The following is a 21,171-nucleotide window of genomic DNA, read 5'->3' as shown; positions in this document are numbered from 1 at the left end:
GCGGTTGAAATAAGCTTAGCTCAAAAGTAATCGGTAGGTAATTTTTTTACAGGAAAAAAATAAAGATCGGTTATATTAATTAAAAATGGAAATTAATCTTTTCTTAGATGAAAAAAATAATAAAAGAAGAAAACATTTGTTTCATAGGATATCTTGTCTATTTATCTGTTTTCACTATTTTATTCACATAATCATTTCATTTTAATGTCAAAGTTGTCATGTTGTTACGTACTAAAATCAACCCAACATGTTTTTAATTAGCATGTCATGTTATTTAGAAAAAAAAAATCAGACCAGAAGATTAAGGAATATTGAAAATGCTTAAGATAATTTAGAACTAAAGAATGGATTTATAATTGAACGTAAAAATAAAATAATAATAATAATAATAAAAAGAAGAAAAAGTGGAATAGAATAATACAAAATGAAGAGGGTTGGCCTCAGAAATGTATTGAAGACGAACAAATATGGAAAAGATAGGATTTCGTGCGGTTTAAATTGGCATTTCCTCAAGCATGATATTCCCCAAGAAATTGATATGAGAATTAAGAATGAGAGAAGGGTGTGTGTGTTGAAACTACTTGTTTACCCTTCACACAAATCTTTGACTCTTTTGTAAATGCAACATCTCATCCTAATTCCAATCTCATATATAGCTTCTACAGCTCAAAGTAACCTACATTTAGTGGGGAAAAGAAAAAGATACTTTCTTTGATTTTTATAATTTCATTTTGATCCCCTTTCTTTTGTATTTAATCCCTATTAACATGGATGTCACTTTTAATACAAGTTTGTGGCTTAAATTTTAGCATAGCAATCTAAAGAAATGAGATAAAAATGATTTTGAAGGGGCAAAATAATGACTTTAAAACAACATAAATAATGACTTTTTAAAAATACAAACGTAAACAAGATATTTTGAAAGTATAATAACTAAAACAAATTAAATAGAACTACAAGTGAAACCAACGGTACAAAATCCAAAAAATAATATCCACACGGGCTAACAGCATAAAAGCAAAACCAAATTGTTGTGGTAGTTTCAATTTCTAACTCGAATCTCAATAGTAAAATTGACTCACATTTCTAAAGTGTGAAAATTAGACTTTCAAACTCGCAACCCCAAATGATGAAAATTAACTCTCAAACTTAAAAGATTGTTACCATTTTTACAATTATTCAAAATCGAGGATAGAATTTTTAGAATTGAAAATTTGACATGTAAATGCAACTTTACAAGTACTATCAACGTTGAGGTGGTTTTTGCAATTTGGTCTATTTATAGTTTATTTTTGTTTGGGAGAGAATAATATTAAAACAAAATAAAATTCTGATAAGTAACAATTTTAGTCCTAAAATGACTTAAAAAATCACATCCTCTTCCTTTTTCGCAACATTCACAGACTTGGGTTATGTTTATTTGCTCAGGAGCCAGCATCAACAGCAACCATGAACCAAAAGTAAACTATTCTCTAGCTGAGTTAAGAAAGAAATAAAAATGAAGAGTAACTGAAACTTCAATATGGAAGGTTATACAGACTGTATTCCGAGGCCTAAGAAGAAAACCGACAAAGGGGGGATTATTCAGCCAGTGATACCATTCTATTGAGTTAATTTTAAATTTTAAAAAACTAACACAACCAGATATTGGCAGGGCAATTTAAATGGACATGACTTGAGATGAATATTATGCAGTTATTCTTGAGCGCCCCTTTGCAATCCTTCGAGCAATAACTTTCCGTCCTCCCTTGGTTGCTTTGCTGTTCAAAGAAAAACGAGCAATTTCTAAATGCACATATTATGATTTTTTTTTTTGTTAAGAATGCACTTATGTAATGATTTGTTACATTCCCTTCTAAAGCTAATCTAGCCAGCCAAACTAATTTTTGTAGGCTGGTAATTTTTTTTTCTTTACTCCAAACAATCAAAACAGATAAGCTAGTTACATTAAGGAAGCTGGACAACCCTATGATGCCACTTCAGGGTTGAAAGTAAATTATGGCATGAGTGAAATGTTGGCATTCATGATAATCAATCAGACTTGTCTTTTTCCAACGGGAAATTTGGTTGTAAGCTAGGTACTTGTCCTTCCAACTATTTTTGTTTCCCATTGGGTAGAAAGCAAAAGAGTAGTTCAATCTTTTGGCCGCTGGTTAATGTAATAATTGACTCCAAGCTTCATAATTGAATGCATGCGTACGCTTCTAAGGGTAGTGGTTGGTTGGCATACACACATTCCAATTTACAGGCACATTTTCTGATATGCCTATCCACTTTCTTTCAATGTTTAAATAACCAACAGGGTTACAAAATCCATGGAGAAGCTATTTAGAGATTTATTTACTTTTATTTTGTTTTGCGAGGGATACAGTGGTGATAACGTATTACATAACACTAATTGATACAACAATCATCTTTCCTAATTCATGGGTGGCCTTGGGGTTGGTAAACGTAAAATAAAGCCTAAGAATGATGTTCCCCTTGCTATAAGGCTTTGGAGGTTTCTACCTGAAGAAAACACTCTTTGGTGCCAGACTATCACGGCTGTACTATGATGCAGTGGCAGATTTTATTTGGCTGGCTTCTATAGTTATTTTTTTTATAAGGAACAAATATATTCAAAGAACAAAAGAGAACAGCCTAAGGGCAAGGGACAAGAGGGCCCTCCCCAATAAAAACTAAAGAATAAGGGCCTTCCAATTGTTGAAAATCATAGAAAGGTTGTAATTACAAAAGTGTTTGGTATAGTTCTTACTGCACCAAGAAGCTGTGTGTTGAAACATAACCTAAAAAGAATCAAAAGAATTATAGTTATCTTAAAAAATTCTACTATTCCTCTCTTTCCAAATACACCACAAAAGGAAACGGGTAGAACATCTCCATAGAACGTTACCCTTCGGACTAAAACCTTTGCTATTGAGCACTTCAACATCCAAAATCAACCTAAATAGGAAGACAAAGCTCCAAATTAAAGATTCTGAGCAACATATTCCAAGCTTTCCTAGTAAAGATACAATGCAAAAATAAGCAGTCCAAGATCTCCTTGTCTTTGAAACAAAGACAGCACATCGAAGGACCAAGTGCAGTGTACTGGATTTTTTTTTTTTTTTTGAGGTCATTCATGAGTGTTAAGAGGCAAGCAACCATAAGAAGAACTTCACCTTTTTCAGAATTTTAGTCCTCCAAATTTAACGAACCAAAGGTAAAGCGATGGTAGGGGATCTTTCGGTTAATTTAAGAAAGATAGACTACATAGTGAAATTACCAGGACCATTAAGATTCTAGTTAAGACTACCATGTTCATCCGTCGGGGCCCACGAATGAAGAATTTCCAAAATGGTGGCCAAGTTTTCAAATTCATTATCTGACACATTTCTTCGAAGACCCAAATTCCTGACTAACATTACACCAGCAATCAGCCACGAAAGCATCCTTATTCTGCGAAATGGAGAACAAATCAGGAAATTTTTCTGCCAGGGTTTGAGCCTCACACCAACTATCCTTCCACAATCTGATTTTTGTTCAATCTCCCAACAAAAAGGCCGAGAAAATAAAGAACATCTCCTTATGTTTCAAAATGCCAGCCCATAACCTATAAGACATTCCCCTATTTGAAGCTTTAGTAGACCAACCATTCTCCTCTAAACCATAGATGGCCACAATTAAGCATCTATAGTTAGAGTCATCGTAAGACACCTCGGAGATTTATATGCACTACTGTACAACTGATTAACGATGATTTCCAAAGGAAGATCAATAGTAGTTATCACGCTTTCTTTTTTAACTGGTTTATGGTTTGATTGTGGTGTTAATGCATTTTCCTTGCTGCGGTTAAATAGGCTATCCTGTAGGCCTCCAGGGACATTATAGCAGTGTATTGTAACTCCATACATCTAGCCTAGAACTTGGGTCTTTTAAGGATGAGGAAATTTTGGTGTGGGCTAGTCCCTCCCACCTTTCTACCATCAATCTAACTAAACTGAGTAACGTTTGGTGGAGGCTTCCAAGACTCCACAAAGAAGTCCTCCAGTAGTTCTTTAATGAAAGATTTGGTACATGTCAATGGCTCACGAGCAACCAATCTTTATTTGATCATATGGAAAGAGCCATATCCTAAGAAAACCAAAATTTTCTTTAAGTATTGTCAAAGTGGAGATACTATGCCAAAGCGTTATTAAAGAAGGATGCCTCATTTCACTCTTCTCCCTCTTGGTGTGTTATGTGTAACACGAATGTTGAACCTCTGGCACATCTTTTCAGTTTGTTTTCCTTTTGGTACTTCCCTATAAAATGGGTGAATTTCCCCTTTATGTTAGAGATTCTGAGTGGAATTCGGCCATGCCTAGGCTATAACTATTTTCGATCTTTTGGCTTGCTTTCTGTTAGGATACCCTTTGAGAAAAGAAGACCCTCTGGCTTGCTTTCTACATAACATTCTTTTGGACCCTTTGGCGTGAGAGAAATGGGTGGATTTTCAAAAAACAGTCCCTCCACTTTTAATACGGTAGAGGATTTGATTACTTGTAACATTCTTTCTTTATTAGCTAACATCATTTGGGAGCTTTTAGCCTTGCTTTTTAAATTTCAAATGGCGAATTTTCTAGTAATCCACCTATGCCTATAGCTGATTGGGAGTGTTTTTGCATCCCTTTTTTCACTTCATTCATCAATGAAGTTCTTCATGTTTCTTCAAAAAAAAAAAAAAAAAAAAAAGAAAAAAACTTTACCACAAAACTTAATAGGGCTTGCTTAAGGAAAGAATAACGTTTATTTGCAAACTATAGATGGTCCTTTGTAAGAACATTACATAAAATAATACACATGCAGAAAAGCCAATGGGAGAGATACCGAGCAAAAAAACCATGATTCCTTTTTCGCCTGATGGTGCTAGGTTGAAATGTCCTTTTAGGAAATAAGAGCATCGGTTCTTGTGTTGAAGAAGCATCTCCTGCAGGAACAAAAAAATTGTGACTTAATTTTGTAAAAATAATACTACAAAAATGCAATGAAGATTAAACTATCACGAGTCCAAAAAATTGTTATCTACAAAGCTTTATTTAATGAAGGGAATCCATACATCATAACTCGGACAGCTAGCCACAGGAAGGTTAAGATAATAACAAACTACCAAAAGTAAGTTTTTATTTACTCGGATGTGCAACTTGAAGTGCACCTCCATCAAGAATGCTAAAGAGAGATTTCTCTCAGAAAGGCGGAAAATGAGAGCTTTGACACCTACAGCCTCCCCTCATAAGCAACTCAAAATAACACAATGTTTAATCAAATTACAAAAGAACAGTAAAGATAACTATACTGCAACATTGGTAGAAAAAGTTACAATGTAATAGAAGAGGGTTACTTGTCTCTCAAAGTTCCACAAAGGACACTACCTAAATTCTTCATAACGTCCAAGATCCTGTTAGGTTACCCACAAATATCACTAAATGACCCAAACTTTAATGGCAAGAAAAACAGAGAAAGCCTCTGTTGTTATTTATTTATATTGCCAAATACAGTCATAAGCTTTAACAACAAGAAAGAACATTCACAAGCAAGAAAATAACAATCAAAACATACCAACTTGTAGCCTACTCTAGGGTAACCCTCGGCCACAGCAGCTGCCCTCTCCAGATATTCTTTATCCAAAATAAAACCTACCTACCCAATCCCAAAAGGTGCTATATATAGGCTTTTTCCCACATTCTCTCACCCTAGGCCCACACGCACGATCATTTACTTTTTCCTCCCTCATCATTGTTTTCTGGCTGAATTACCATTCTATCCCTCCTCTTATATGTATGTAATATGGGAGGTCTTACAATACCCCTCGGTTCCACATTCACCTTGTCCTCAAGGTGGAAGGAAGAAAATTGCTGGTTCATTTGATAAATCGACTCCCAAGTGACTTCACTTTCAAGTAGGCTTTGCCATTTGATTAGCCATTCATTCGCACCCAACTCTTTGTTCCAACGGATCCCTAGGACATTTTCCGGCCATAGTTGTAGTTCAAAATTTTCTGTCCACATGGGGTGCTGGTGCTGGGCTACTTGTTGTGCCCCTAACTTTGGTTTTAGCTGTGATATGTGAAATACATTGTGGATTGCCGCTTTCGGGGGAAGGTCCAGTCGATAAGCCACTGCCCCAATTTCTTCAATGATTTTGTAAGGTCCATAAAACCTTGGAGCCAGTTTTTCTGATTTTTTCCGAGCCAAGGAGCGCTGTCTATATGGTCTCAATTTAAGATACACCTCCTCTCCCACTTTCAGCTTGAGTTCCCTTCTTTTGAGATCAGCAAACTTCTTCATACGGTTTTGAGCTAAGCATAAGTTCTCCTTTAAGCCATTAAGAGCTAAGTCACGTTCCTTCAACATCGATTCAACTTCATTGTTAATGGTTTTTCTATCTCCGTAAGATAGCAGGGGGGAGGGGTACGACCATAGACCGCCTCAAATGGAGTAGTCTTTGTAGATGCATGGAAAGTAGTGTTGTACCATAGTTCAGCCCACGGTATGAACTGATCCCACTTATGCGGTTGCTCATTAAAAAAGCATCTCAAGTAAGTTTCTAGGCATTGATTCACTCTTTCAGTTTGCCCATCTGTCTGTGGGTGAAAGGCAATACTTCTTTTCAGTAGGGTTCCCATTGTTGCAAACAGCTCCTTCCAAAAATTACTGAGGAAGATCTTGTCTCTATCCGATATGATGGAATTTGGTATACCATGTCGTCTTACCACCTTGTCAATGAAGGTTATAGCTACTTGTTTCGCCGAGAAGGGGTGTTTAAGAGTGATGAAGTAGGCATATTTAGTTAGGCGATCCACCACCACCATGATTACATTAACGCCCCCTGCCTTAGGTAGTCCTTCTATAAAGTCCATCGTCCAATCTTCCAAAATTTTGTCTGCAATTGGTAGGGGTTGGAGAACACCAGCTCGTTTAGTCGCTTCATATTTATTTCGCTGACAAACCTCACATTGATCCACGTATTTTTTTACGTCGTTCTTCATCCCTTGCCAATGAAGTTCTCCACTCATCCTCTTATACGTTCGTAGGAATCCGGAATGGCCTCCTAATACTGAATCATGGAAAGTGTGTAGCAATCTAGGAATGAGGGAAGAAGTTCGTGATGGTACCACTCTTCCTTTGTAGAGTAATCTATCATTCTTCCATTTGAATTTCCTCCCACTTCCTGTTCCTTCTTCAACTTTGCAACAATTTGCTGGAGTATTCACATTGCTGGAGTAATCTTCATCCTTGTCTACTTCTTCACTCACAGTATTCATGTCTACAATTCCAGAGGTTGTCATTTCATGAAGCTCTATCCTCTGTTCAACTCTTGAGAGAGCATCTGCCGCTTTGTTTAACAGCCCCGGTTGATAAAGTATTTCGGAGTCATACCCGAGGAGTTTGGTTAGCCATTTCTGGAATTGAGGCTGCACTTCTCTTTGTTCTAACAAAAACTTCAAAGCCTTCTGGTCAGATAGGATAGAGAATTTCCTCCCCAACAGATAATGTCACCACCTTTGTACAGATAACACCACAGCCATCAATTCTCTTTCATAAATAGACTTCACCTGAGCCCTCTGCGACAGCTTCTGACTGTAAAAGGCTATGGGATGTCCTCTTTGAGATAAAACTGCCCCCAAACCGCTGCCTGATGCGTCCGTTTCTATGGTAAAGGGTAGATTCTAGTCTGGTAATGCTAAGACTGGTATAGTTGTCATGGCCACCTTCAGCTTCACGAAAGCAGTTTCGGCTTCTTCATCCCATTTAAAGGCATTTTTTTGTAGAAGCTTAGTGAGGGGCGTTGAAATGTTGCTGTATCCCTTAACGAAACGTCGGTAATAACCAGTCAATCCCAAAAACCCTCTTAGTTCTGAAACATCTGAAGGTCTTGGCCAATTTACCATACTTCTAATCTTATCTTCATCCGCTTCCACCCCTGTCTTGGATATCTGGTGTCCCAAATATTGGATTCTAGAATGAGCAAAGACACATTTCTTTTGATTTGCGTAGAGCTGATTATCCCTTAGCACGGCGAAAACCATTCCTAGGTGTTTCTCGTGCTCACTTATGTCACTGTTGTACACTAAGATATCGTCAAAGAATACTAAAACACAATGTCTAAGAAATGGTTTAAAAACCTGATTCATCAATGATTGGAAGGTTGCTAGAGCATTCGTGAGACCGAACGGCATCACCAAAAATTCATAGTGGCCTTCATGTGTGCGAAACGCTGTTTTTTCTATATCTTCCTCCTTCATTCTAATTTGGTGGTATCCCGATTTGAGGTCCAATTTTGAGAATACAGCTGCTCCATACAGTTCATCTAATAATTCTTCGATTACTAGAATGGGAAACTTGTCGGAGACTGTGGCTTGATTCAACTTTCGTTAGTCCACACAAAATCGCCAACCTCCATCTTTCTTTTTAACCAATAGGACAGGGCTCGAATAAGGGCTATGGCTCGGTCGGATGATTCCATCTTGTAGCATTTCAATTACTAAGTTCTCTATTTCTTCTTTCTGGACATGTCCATATTTGTATGGTCGTACATTGATCGGTCTTTGGTTGGGCATTGTCAAGATACGGTGATCGATATCTCTTTTTGGAGGGAGGCCTTTGGGGGTTGTGAAGATATCTGCGTACTAGTGTAATAAGAATCGAATCATAGGGATGTTGGCTTCGTCTCCTTTCCCTTCCTTATCGGTCTTGTAAACTTCCTCGGCTGATACTTCCATGTTCGACCATTCCAATAGAAATCCCTGATCATCCTCTTTCCATGTCTTTTCTAATGTCTTTAACGAACACTCTGCCTTGATGAGGGAAGGATCTCCCTTCAATACAATCTGTCTACCTTCATTCCAGAAACTCATCGTCAAGGAAGGCCAATGGATCCTCATGGTGCCTGTGGTGTCTAGCCACTGCATTCCTAATACTGCATCGACTGTCCCCAGCTCTACGGCAAGGAAATCTGCTATGATGGTGATCTCTTCAAGTTTCAGTTCCACTCTTCGGCATCCCTTTTCCTTTACAGCGTGCTCCATTTCCAATAGTGTATCCGAATTGGGTATGTTGTTCCAGCCCCAGTTGTAAGTCTACTGCTAAGGCCTGATGGATAAAATTATGGGTCACCCCGCTATCAATCAACACCACGATCTCCTTCTGTCTTATCCATCCTTTCAGCTTCATAGTTCCTTTTGAGGACAAACAAGTCATAGCCTTGAGTTCAATTTCGATATCTTCGGTGAGTTCCAAATTCTTCAGCTCTACGGTTCTCTCTGTCACTTCCTCCTGGCTGTTTACTTCCTCAGTTTCCTCTTCTCCATTCATTATGAAGAACATTAGTTCTCTTTTCTCCTTGGTTTTGCAACGGTGTCCTGGAGACTTCTTGTCATTGCATCGGAAGCATAGACCTCGGTCTAGTCTTGCTCTAAATTCTGCATCAGATAGCCTCTTCACCGGTGGTTCCCCCTTCTTGAAGTTGCCTTTAATAGGTATGGTGATCTGCTTCATTTGAAAATCAGTTTTTCGTGGTAGTGGCTTTTCAGCATCTCCTATCTTCTTGCCTTTAGATGAACCCCCTTTATCCCAATCTGCCATTCCCAATTCCATCTTCGTCAATTTTAGAGCTAAGTTTCGGTCATTCACTAACTATGCCTCTCTCATACATTCTTCCAAAGTAAGGATGCCTATTGATGACCTCTGCTTGTAAGGAAGATTCCAACCCTGTTACAAACGCGTCTACCAATACACTTTCTGCCATGTAGGGTAATGGGGCTGAGTAGGTTACAAATTTTTTTACATACTCATTATAGGAACCGTCTTGTTGGATTCTAATCAGTCTTGCCCCTAAACTCTTTTGTCCCGAGTCTCTAAAAAACTCAAACATCCTACTCTTCAGATCTTCCCAGGACTCCACCTTCTTTCTATTGTGACTCCAGTGGTACCAATCGACTTCGTCTTGGCCAAAACTGACCACAGCCACCTTGACCTTCTCACTTTCAGGCAGATTATTTATCTCAAAAAAATGCTCCGCCCTGTACACCCATGACTCAGGGTTTTCTCCTAGGAACATCGGCATCTCTAGCTTTTTGTATTTGCTTCTGTCTGTCACTGTTCCATTGGTCTCAGTCATCAGCTCAGTCTCATCCATCTTTCCTTTTAATTTCATCACTGACCCGTCGGATGTGGTACCTGATTCTTCCTTCTTTTTGTAACTATGACTTTCCTTCATCTCATCTGCCAGTCGTTCTACAGCTTTCTTCATTTCGAGCAGCATCTCTTTTAGGCTCAAGATCTCCTTTTCGGTTCCCTCTACTCATCCCTCCATCTGTCACTGAGCCATTTGTCTCGTGAACACCCCCAGTTTCTAGAGGCTCTGATACCAAATTGTTAGGTTACCCACAAATATCGCTAAATGACCAAAACTTTAATGGCAAGAAAAACATAGAAAGCCTCTGTTGTTATTTATTTATATTGCCAAATACAGTCATAAGCTTTAACAACAAGAAAGAACATTCACAAGCAAGGAAATAACAATCAAAACATACCAACTTGTAGCCTACTCTAGGGTAACCCTCGGCCATAGCAGCCGCCCTCTCCAGATATTCTTTATCCAAAATAAAACCTACCTACCCAATCCCAAAAGGTGCTATATATAGGCTTTTTCCCACATTCTCTCACCCTGGGCCCACACGCACGATCATTTACTTTTTCCTCCCTCATCATTGTTGTCTGGCTGAATTACCATTCTATCCCTCCTCTTATATGTATGTAATATGGGAGGTCTTACAGATCCTTAACACCCTCTATTTATAATCAAGAGACCCCTTGCTAATTATTACAAATATCATGCTAATCTTGCCCATATAGCCCTAAATAGTACTCTTATATCACCCCACCTTTTAAAGGGACCTTGTCCTCAAGGTGTGCTTATGAAAACATGATAAAGACGAAATTAGGCAATAGTCGAATGATATACAATTTTTTTACAAAAAAGACATAGTTTAATACCCACTTACAAAATTAAAATTGAAAACAGATGGTTAGCACTCTGACAATTGTGAGCAATGGTAGGTGGAGAGTGAAGGCCCAGACATGGTAGATGGTATTGATGATCGATGGCATTTGCTTGCCCACATGTAATGACGAGCATTGTTAACTTGCTCGATAGTGATGGTCGAAAGTGTGGGTGAAGAGCAAAATACCATGCAGTTAGGGTTAGTTCCTTCTCATGGGTATGGTATCACGTCACCATAGTAGGTAGAGTTATGGGTTTAAGACAAAGCATAGAAAACCCAAACCGAAAACCAGCTTGTAAAAGAATCTTGTTTTCTGACTTTGCAAATGGAATCAACCTCATCTCCTCGGTTAAAATCCATCCCATAAAAACATAACTTACCTAACCCATGATTACGAAATAAGTACTCTTTCTTTTCAATTTCTAACCTAACCACCACCATCATGGACACCCAATTTTAAAAGAATCCTACCGTATTGTCGTCTTTGGGACTTCTTCTTTGGCCACACCTACACTTGCCGCCAAAAGTGATCTACTTCAATGGTTCCTTCATGGTTGTCCCTCTATAATTTCTTTCATGCTCTCCTCATGAAACTAGCAGGGTGCTTTGAACAATGCTTGAGTTTGTTACTTCTTTCACCCGCCACCACATTTTTTCCAACCAAACCACCAGATAGCTTTTCCTTTGCACATTACATTGTCTCTCCAACCACAGCTTTGTCAGTAGGTTCTCCCTCCCCTTGCATCATTCTTCTTTCCTTCCTTCTCTTTTGCCTCATTGATTGGTTTACCCTTCAGTTATTTTATGTGTTCTCGGCTCATATTGACACCTTCAAGCCACAAATAGCGCTTATGATTTGATAGTTTCTAAACAAAAGTTGTGGCTAATATTTGATAGTTGTCATTCATTTTTGTTCTTCTCTTTCACTGTATGTGTCCATGCTTCGTTGATTGAAACCTTAAACTCTTTTGCATTTGATATCATCCAACTCCCTCCATGCCCTCAATATCATGCAACAACTTCTCTAACACAGACCAAAGAAAAAAAAAACCCACAAGTACACACTAAAGAAAAGCACAGCTGTTGTACCCAGCTCTTTAACTTGATTCTCCCGTTATACACTAATCTTTATATGATGTATTTTAAAGTTGGCATCAATGAGAGAATGAATAAAGACGAGAAGATAAAAACTCACTCTTCAAACAGCTTTCTAAAATAGAAAATAGATACAATATGAACAAACTACACTGGCAAATTTTTTTCAGAAATAGTTCTCATCTTGGAAATCCAAGCAACAGAGCCCATTACCAATCCCTAATAAACACTAGCGATAACTATATTGCAATTGGTAAAGAAATTAAAATATAATAGCCTTTTTGAGAGGGCTATCTCTCTCCCAAAGTCCTGCAAAGGACACTACCCAAAATCTTCACGCACCCCAAGGTCCTTATTTACCCCAATCCCCTTACTAAAACTATACTAATCTTACCCATATACCTCCAACTAGTCGCCCACATTTTGCCTACTTTCATTTATTGATAGATCTCCCTAAGAAACACCCAATAAATCACCCTCCTAATTGCCATATTTTCCCTACTCCCAATCCTATCATTACCTTCGCTACAAAATATCTGTGCTTCAGGTGTGGATAAAGATTCTTCAATTTCCCTCCAATTAGATATACCACACAATAGTGAGAAAAAAATGGTCCCCACCCCTTTTGATTGGTTAGCGAAGGGAGTTAAAGGCACACTTCGACATCTGTGGAAAGAGATCTCTTTTGAGCTCCCTTCCTTTTCCTATCTGGTTTTTGTGTTGTGGGGGAAAGGAAGGAAACATACTTTTGAGAAGATCATTGGGCGAGGAAAAGGCAACTCTTTTCTATGTTTCCTTCGTTATACCATTGTCCTTCTTCAAACTTCTTCAGGTATCTAAATTTTTGGTTTGGCTAGGAGTTCTATGTCCTTATCCTTTGGTTTTTACACTCTTTCTCCAATAGAGAAACGATGAAGGTGATCTCACTTCTTAATCCAACAGACAGGCTACTCGTGTTTGAAGCCCTTATCCTTCGGAGGTTTTCTCTTGTAAGTCTTCTTTAGGATTTTATTGGATTCCTCTCCTACTTGGGAGTTGGTCTTTGATGTTTGAAGGAAAATTAAGATTCCAAACAAAACTAAATCCTTTTCTTGACAAGTGTTGCTCGGCCCTGTTAACATGTTGGATAAGTTGGTGAGAAAGATTCCTTAGTTAATGGGGCCTTTTATGTTGTATCCTTTATTGGAAGGAGGAGGAAAGCCTGAACCACCTTCTCAGTTTGTGATGTCTGAGTGGAATTGTTTCCTTCAAGACTTAAATGTTTTGCTTGCTCGCCGTAGGAATGTTTGTTTGATGACCAGGGAGTTTCTCCTCCATCCGCCATCCAAAGAGAAAGGGTGTTTTTGTGGTTTGCAGGGGTGTGTGCTTTGTTATGAGATCTTTGGGAGAGAGACACACCAAAGTTTCTAGAGGTAGGGGGACCCAGTGAGACATGGAGGCTCACCACCGTTCATTGAGAAAAAATGAAAGAATACAAGGGCATTGAAGGAAAAAAGTCCACCAAAACACCCCAACTAAGGAAGAGGTTCCAACTAAGTAAAATGTTACCAAGGAAATAGTTACAAAAGGTCTTCGAAATCGAAGCCCAAAGGAACACATGAAATCTAGTTAAGAACTAAACCTCACAAGGGTCCCTTTCCCTACCTTTAAACACCCGATCATTCTTCTTCCCCCAAAATATACCAAAACATGGGATACACGCCCTGCAAGCCACAAAAAAGGAAATATCTTACTTTTGGAAACCCTTTCTCAAGAGGTTTTTGAGGGCTTGGTTTTTTGTATATCCTTGTATTCCTTCATTTTCTTTAATGAAAGCACTTGAAAAAAAGGAAAAAAGAAAGCAAGGGCATTTTCCACAAAGCTTCTCACAAACTTACTGGAGGGAACACCAGAGTTTTCCAAAGAACACCCTAAATGAGCAAAGAGGTGTCTCCAAAGTACATTATGTAATGCTCCAAAAGTTTCGAAGTACATTCTTAACATAGTTTATGTTATTGAGAATTTAAGTTATTTAAGTTTGAAGAGGAAAAGAAAATAAAAAGGATAATATACGTTTTATAATAATATCATATAATATAAAATAATATAATATAAATTATATTATATTATATTATTATTATTATTATTATAATATTTTTTTTAAACCTTGCGTGCAGCCCCCATCGCAATCTTCTTTTCTTCTTCTCCAGCCGCCCACCCTCTCCTCTATTCCGACCAACGCCGCCCTTACCTCTCTTCTCTCCACCGAGCTCCACGCCGCGCCGTACTCTGTCCACGAAGCCCGTCACCATCGAGTTCCTAGTCCGGTTGTTTTCGCCCAAGCCCAATCGCCGTTGTCTCGTTCTCGTCCACGTGAAGCTCGCTTCGCCGCCCGCCTCAACCTCATTTTCTTCTTCCGCTCAGTTTTGCCGCCACAGCTGTGACCAGTCGCCATTCCTCCCTTTGCCGCATTCCCTTAGCCGAGCCAAAGCGTCTCGGGTCGGCAACACGCCGTTGAGCAAGGTTCCGTAGGCCAGATCCGTCTCCGTTCGCAAAGCCCGGCTGCCGCGTTCTTCGTCCACCGTCCACAAAAGCTACCCAAGTCCAGCCGATTTCGTCTCGCTCCGCCTTTGCACTTCTTGCCTTGCTATGAATCTTTGGTAAGAGTAAAGCGATGGGTTTCATAGCGTTTTCCATAGCCGATTTAAGTATAATTGTTGGAATAAAATGTTGGATTAATTGAGTTCATTATCATTGAATTTCTTGAAGGCGTGGAAGTCGAATTCTTGGATTCTATGACAGGTTTGTTTGAAATTTGATTCTCCTCTTGCTTGGGTAAGTGGTAGAACTTGAAATTGTGTGTTTTGGTTAAGTGACTTTACTTATTATGGTACTTGAACTCTTATAATTACATTAGGTGGATTCTTTTAACTTCGTTTAAGCAAGGATTTTAGCTATCTCGAGGTAAGGGATTTCCTACTACTTGACTCAAACTTGAGATTTGAAACATAGTAACCGATGTGAAAGTTATGTTATAAAATCTGCATTAGATTGATCGTTATGTGTTTATGTAGAAAGTGTTAGCGGTATACACTCTTGACTGGTTATAGACAGCATGATTGTTAGTGTAGTTTTGAAAACATTGATGGGTTGTGTTGTTGATGGAGTATGGATGTTTATGTGTAGTTTGTTTTGACTGATGGTTCGTGCGTTGACTGAATATAGTTGATAAGGATTTGACTGTTATATGTGTAACTTAGATATATTGATGGGTCGTGTTGTTAGCTGAATAATGTAGATGATCTGACCGTCAGGTGTACTTACGTATTGATGGTTTGTACCATAGAATGGAATTAGATAGTGTAACTGTGATGATAGTTTAGTTGCATATACTGACTAAGGGTATTGTGACTAAACTTAGATTGCTTGACTGATTATGCATAGAGACTGAACTAATAAGATGTTTTGTATATGACTGTCATGGACTGTTTAGACTGGACTAAGGGGTAACTGTTAGCTTTATTTATCTATGGGGTAGCATACCTTGCAAGCATGGTGTCCTACGGGATCACCACATGTTGTGTATCCTTCGAGATCACTAGACTGATATGTATATCCGACGGAATGTATGCTGCGTGATCACTAGACTGTTATGTTGCAGGGTCCCCTTAATAGGAAGTTAACTGTTATTACCCCTAATGGGACCAGTACTTGAACTCTTATAATCACTAGACTATTATGTGCGAGGTAGACCGACGAGGGGCAAGAAGGATTCGTGAATGTCATATGGGAACACCTTTTTCTTTATGCTTCCACTAAATGTCTTTAATTTTAACTGCTTGTAAGGATTGAAAACGAGTCCCGTTTAGGATATTTATTAGTTTGTTTTGTTTTCAATAATTTCCTAGACGATGGTATGAATGTCTGAGTTTGTTTTGAAATAGAGCCCGAAGACGATTTGTTTTATGTTTGGGTGATTGATGATTTTTAAACAGGTTTTATAAATTTATGTTTGAATGAAGTGTCTTAATAGTAAAGTAATGACCTCAGCTTAGTTTGAAAAGTTGGGTCATTACACATTATCATCAAAAGTATATTTGCATACCATACCACCTTTTATTTCTTTTGAATAAAAGACAAAGTTTTATTGAAAAATAATAAAAGAATACAAGGGCAGTAAAAAAAACCCACAAAAGGAAGAATCCTACAAGAAGGAGCTCCAATCAATCGGATAATTACAATCAGAAAATACTCTTTATCAACCTTTCTGAAAATTTTACAGTTTCTCACCACCCCTCCCAGCCCCAAACACAGTCCCAACAATACACCTGGCTTGCCATAGTAAACTCCCCTTCAAGAATGTAGATGGAGGAGGAACTCCTCGATCATATCTCTAAAGGCTCTATGTAGGGCAAGTTGAAGGCCAAACACACCAAAGAAGTAATACAGTGTAATTTGCTATGGGATTTATGGGGAGAGAAAGATCACAGAGTGTTTAGAGGGCTGGAAGGGGACCCTTGTGATGTTCAATTAAAGAAAGGAGAGTCATAACCTCTTGTGTTTCCCTATCAGACAATGAAAAATAGAACTATACATAACAGATCACTTAGAGCTCAACAGCATGAAAAAAAGCCCCTAGATAGAATGGACAGTGTTAATCCTCCCATGCAAGACCCATAAAAGAAAGGTAAAAATAAAATGAAATCTAGAATAACGGGAAAGTCGAGCTGCAATATCATACTTTCAACTGACAAGCATGGTTCACATAATATTTTCCAGAACCGAAGTCAGTTCCTTACAGAACAAGTAGATATCCTTCAGCACGATCAAAGTGACGCTGCAAGGCTAGTATCTTCACTGCCAAGAAGGTTTTCAAGACTAACTGAGCAGCCATTTCTGAAGCTCGAGTAACTGGCTAATAGTTTTGGCACCCTACACTTCCTCATAGCCTCAAAAGAGGCAAAAAGTTATGCCGCTAAGAAACACTTGACAATCCCACTTTCACTTGGCAAAAAGTTAAGTGAAATTAGAAACTACCACAAAAAAGAATGCAGTGTGAAAAATCAAGCTACTAACTCATACGAAACATTAACGCGCATCAGAATCCACATACACTATAAATTGAGTATGAAAACCAGTTCAAGCAGAGTAAGAAAAGAAAAAGAAGCATACCGTCAGGCAGAAAGAACCGGAGCGACGGAAGCCCAAAAGGAAAGAAAATGCCTTCCGATTGGAGCTGCCTCAACGATTCGGTGTCATTCTGCTGCAAAGGATGAGCAATCTGGTGCTTAGAGACTGAAGGAAAAAGCATCGGAGTGACTTCAACGCCATGGCCATGGGACAGAGCTTGGCTACCCCAAATCCTGTTATTCTGATGCGCTGAGCTTAATCGTAATCGATTCATGAAAGAATTTCCCGTACGAATAAGAAGTTTGGACGCCATTAGCAAAAGAACGAGCTCACTAACCCTTAGAAATCAAAGGTGGGCGTGGCAGTGTGCAACAAAATGTAAGGTTGGTGTGGGTGGCGCTGGAGAGCGAGGGAGAAGAAAGAAAATTCCCGGTGGGTTAGCGGCGGTATGCGCTGTGGCGAAGGTGGGGGTGGGGAGTGAACAAAAGTGCGAGAAACCGTAGGGTACATTTCCTTTTTCTTTTCATTTTTCATCTTTTAAAATTAAAAAAACAAAAAAGGAAAACCTTTGCCCTTTGATTTCAATTTCACGAATAACCTCGCCCAAAATGAGTCACATGGTGCAGTTTTCAATGTTTTAAAAGCGGGGAGTGCCTCCAAAATGGCACTTCTCTCCGTAACCAAAGTAAACTACTATGGATAAAGAGGTGTAGAAAGTCTACAAAACTTTAGGCCCCTAATCCTCCAAAATTTTATTTGTGTTATGACCAACATAATTGTCAAGTGATCATCGCACCCTTGTATTGATCCATAAGAGTACATTGTCAAAAACCTAGTGGTAGTGATATTGACAATTCCACTAAGATACATCACACTTAAAGCTTTTTTTTTGGTATTTGGATTTTGGTTATTTTTAGTATGTGTTATAATAATCTGTATTTCGAGTACTTATTATTATAGTCTAAATTATAATAGTATGTAAATTAAATGTATAGGTTATTTTAGACTGAACATTACTTTTTTATGTTATTACTATTCGTATTTGTTATACAAATAATTATGTACATAAATATCAATTTTTGGAAATATAATCAAAACTATATATTCCACCCATTTATACAAAATTAACTAGATTTTAATTTATATTAATAAACTATCCCTTCTCTTGGAGGTACAAAATTGGTTCTAAAACAAAACATTGAATTAAATTCCATAATTAAAATAATTGACCACCGGTAAGATGACATAGAAAAGTATTACAAACTTTTTATATACAAGTTTGTTTGGTTTGTTATATACACTGAAAGTATTCTTATTAAAATTTTCAAGGTTAACCAGTGGCAATCAAAGGGCAACGGTCATCAGAGTGGTTATTGAAAGTTTATCACTGGAGTCTCGAAAATAGTGATCGAAGATTGGTTGGTGATTCTCACCGGATGGTGGTGTTTTAAAGTTGGCTAAGAAACTTTCCAATTCTTGAAATAAACACCCCTTATGGTTAAAGAATGGTAAGGGAACGTAGGTTTTTTCAAAGGAAAATTTAGAGGAATAACATACCTTTAAGAAGGATTTTTAAAAATAGAATAATTATGCAAAATATTTATATTTCATAGCAAATTTTTAACCCATTATATAGAAGCCCAAAACAAAAGGTAAATTATCCAAAAAGCCTATGAAAACCTAAATCACCCAAATTAATCGCATACATGGCACACAAAATCCCGAGGCTAATCTCGCTATTTTTCGGTCGAGATGAAGGACAGAAAGCTTTAGTGACGGAGTCCTCGAGATAATCCCGGCGCTTGTCCGACCGGGATGGAAGACAAAGAAGTTAAGAAGCCTAGAACTCGAGTAATCTCTGGACCGAGTTTGGCCGAGATTGGAAACATGGAGTTTTTTCTATTAGTTTCTATTAGTGATAAACACTGATAGAAAGGTATTAGTTTCTATCAGTGATAGAAATTGATATCAATGTGTAGCTGAATATGATATATAGTCTATTTATCACATGATTCAATTCTATAGGATTTAATTTGAAACATATTCATGGAATTTCAATGTGATAACTTTGATAGAAACTAACATAACTGGAGCTTCAATGTGGAAAGATATTGTCACTTTGATCATCAAGTAGAGACCATGTCTCTCAAAAAAATAAACGAAAAATATCAAAAGAAAAATAAAGGAAGAATACAATGAAGTTGTTGGAAAAATAACGAAGAAGACGATTCCTCGTGTGAATATTTGTGTGCTAAGGGGTATTTTTGGAATAATACAAAAGTAATATATGCCCTACATTTTTTTGCTATAGAATGTAAATATTGTATTTTCTTCTATTTACGTAAATTCTCCTAATTTAAATTCATTATTTCACAATTGTCTTACATTCTCTATTTTTTTCATTAATAATTTTTAACTAATTTTTTTTAGACAAATTTGACCTTATCAATAATTAAAAAAAAACATTTATACGAATTTGATTATATTTATTTACCATAATTATATTCAACCGCGTTTATTACTGATATTAACTAATATATTTGAACTATTAATTATGTAGTATTTTTTTATATTTTATTTATTTGATTTTTTTTAATAATGATCATAACTAATTGTGCTATATATTGCGTTCAATTAGGGTAATTGTTAATTGAATTTAATTAACATATCCCTCCGATCTTGCCATGTTCCATTTCATTTCACCCATCCAATTTTTCTTGTTCTTTCTTTTGTCGGTCAAATGAATTAAATCCATTTTATTGTGTCATTCATCTCTTATATAAATTAACACATTATATTTTTCATATTATTTGTTGAAGTCAATCTAAGACTATCTTGTAACGATCCGAACTATTATGCTAAGTGAAGTCATTACTAAAAAGATAAAATATCATTTGACACTTTCTTGAGAAGAGATAAACTGAACTATTACTAAATAACATTAAATATATGTTCGAGAAACATAAAATTGACAAAATCAGTAAAAATAATGTGAAAACATGACCTACGTGTTCTAAATTTTTTTTAAAAAAATAAAGATGAATAAATAAGATAAAACTTTAAATAAAATGAAAACTTTAAATAAAATGTCTAAAATCAAAATACTTAAAACTAATAAAAAAAATGCAGAAGCAAATGAGATCCCTATATGGCATGTCACAAGTCTTTCTTGTCGTTTGCCAGCTTTTCAGATCCTCTATATCAAATATTAAACATAGAAAATAGTGAGTATATAAAAATTTACTCAGTAAAGGACTCACTACTGGTCCCATTAGGTGATCTGTTAACTTTTTGTTAGAAACGCAATAATAATGTCGTGTGTCCAATGGAGCACATCTGGGCGAGTGAGACCATATGAACACCACTAATTGTGCGAGTGATGTCATGCGCTACTCCAAATGTCAGGCCACACGACTAAATGAAAGGTGTGTCACCTAGATTCATCGCATACTTCTCGCGGGGTAACGCGCTAAACGCCTAGTTAGCGGAACAACTCTTTCTCTTGTCTCTTAGTGAAGCTCTTTCACTTGAGCCTTGAGACTTTCACCTCTTTTATAGCGAAAACAACTCAAGAAAAATAACACCACGGAAAACTTAAACTCTTTCCTTTATTAACTTAATGCTTATAGGAGTACAAATTACAAATTACACTTTGCTTTGAATAAAATAAACCAACTCTGATCTTCTCACGTCTTTCTTCTTCCACCAAGGTGCCTCTCTTTGTGCTAAGGTGTTCTACAACATAAAACTCCAATCTCAGCCCCTTTTCCTCTCATCTTCAATGATCCAACCTAAGGACATCCTTCGGTGTCTCATTTCTTGTTTTTCACCACAACGTTGCTCCTTGTAGCGGGTACCTAGAGATGTAAAAGTGACATTTCTTCCTCCACCTAGGTTGCTCAACTACCTCTCTTAGCAAACTGCGTTTAGGGCTACTCTTTTCC

General features: G+C 37.4%; 1 protein-coding gene across 1 annotated transcript; it reads right to left on the bottom strand.

Annotated features, from left to right (window-relative positions):
* Window positions 1-1,358: 1,358 nt before the first annotated feature.
* LOC103490028 (uncharacterized) lies at window positions 1,359-17,820 on the bottom strand. Its single transcript, XM_008449392.3, has 3 exons — window positions 17,270-17,820; window positions 4,849-4,948; window positions 1,359-1,760 (listed from the first exon to the last, which is right to left on the bottom strand). The coding sequence occupies exons 1-3, from the start codon at window positions 17,538-17,540 to the stop codon at window positions 1,688-1,690; spliced, it is 444 nt and encodes a 147-aa protein (XP_008447614.1). The 5' UTR covers window positions 17,541-17,820; the 3' UTR covers window positions 1,359-1,687.
* Between the last annotated feature and the right edge of the window lie 3,351 nt (window positions 17,821-21,171).

This window comes from Cucumis melo, chromosome 4 (assembly GCF_025177605.1).
Source record: "Cucumis melo cultivar AY chromosome 4, USDA_Cmelo_AY_1.0, whole genome shotgun sequence".
Classification (NCBI taxonomy): domain Eukaryota; kingdom Viridiplantae; phylum Streptophyta; class Magnoliopsida; order Cucurbitales; family Cucurbitaceae; genus Cucumis; species Cucumis melo.
This window is presented reverse-complemented; position numbering and strand designations above follow the sequence as displayed.

What these genes read in the sequence shown, in the direction of transcription:
- LOC103490028 (XM_008449392.3), bottom strand. Translation starts at nt 17,540, where the DNA reads ATGGCGTCCAAACTTCTTATTCGTACGGGAAATTCTTTCATGAATCGA. An exon ending in CCGGTTCTTTCTGCCTGACG is followed by an intron (nt 4,949 to 17,269) that starts GTATGCTTCTTT and finishes TTGTTCCTGCAG; the next exon opens with GAGATGCTTCTTCAACACAA. An exon ending in AATCATGGTTTTTTTGCTCG is followed by an intron (nt 1,761 to 4,848) that starts GTATCTCTCCCA and finishes TTCTTTGAACAG; the next exon opens with CAAAGCAACCAAGGGAGGAC.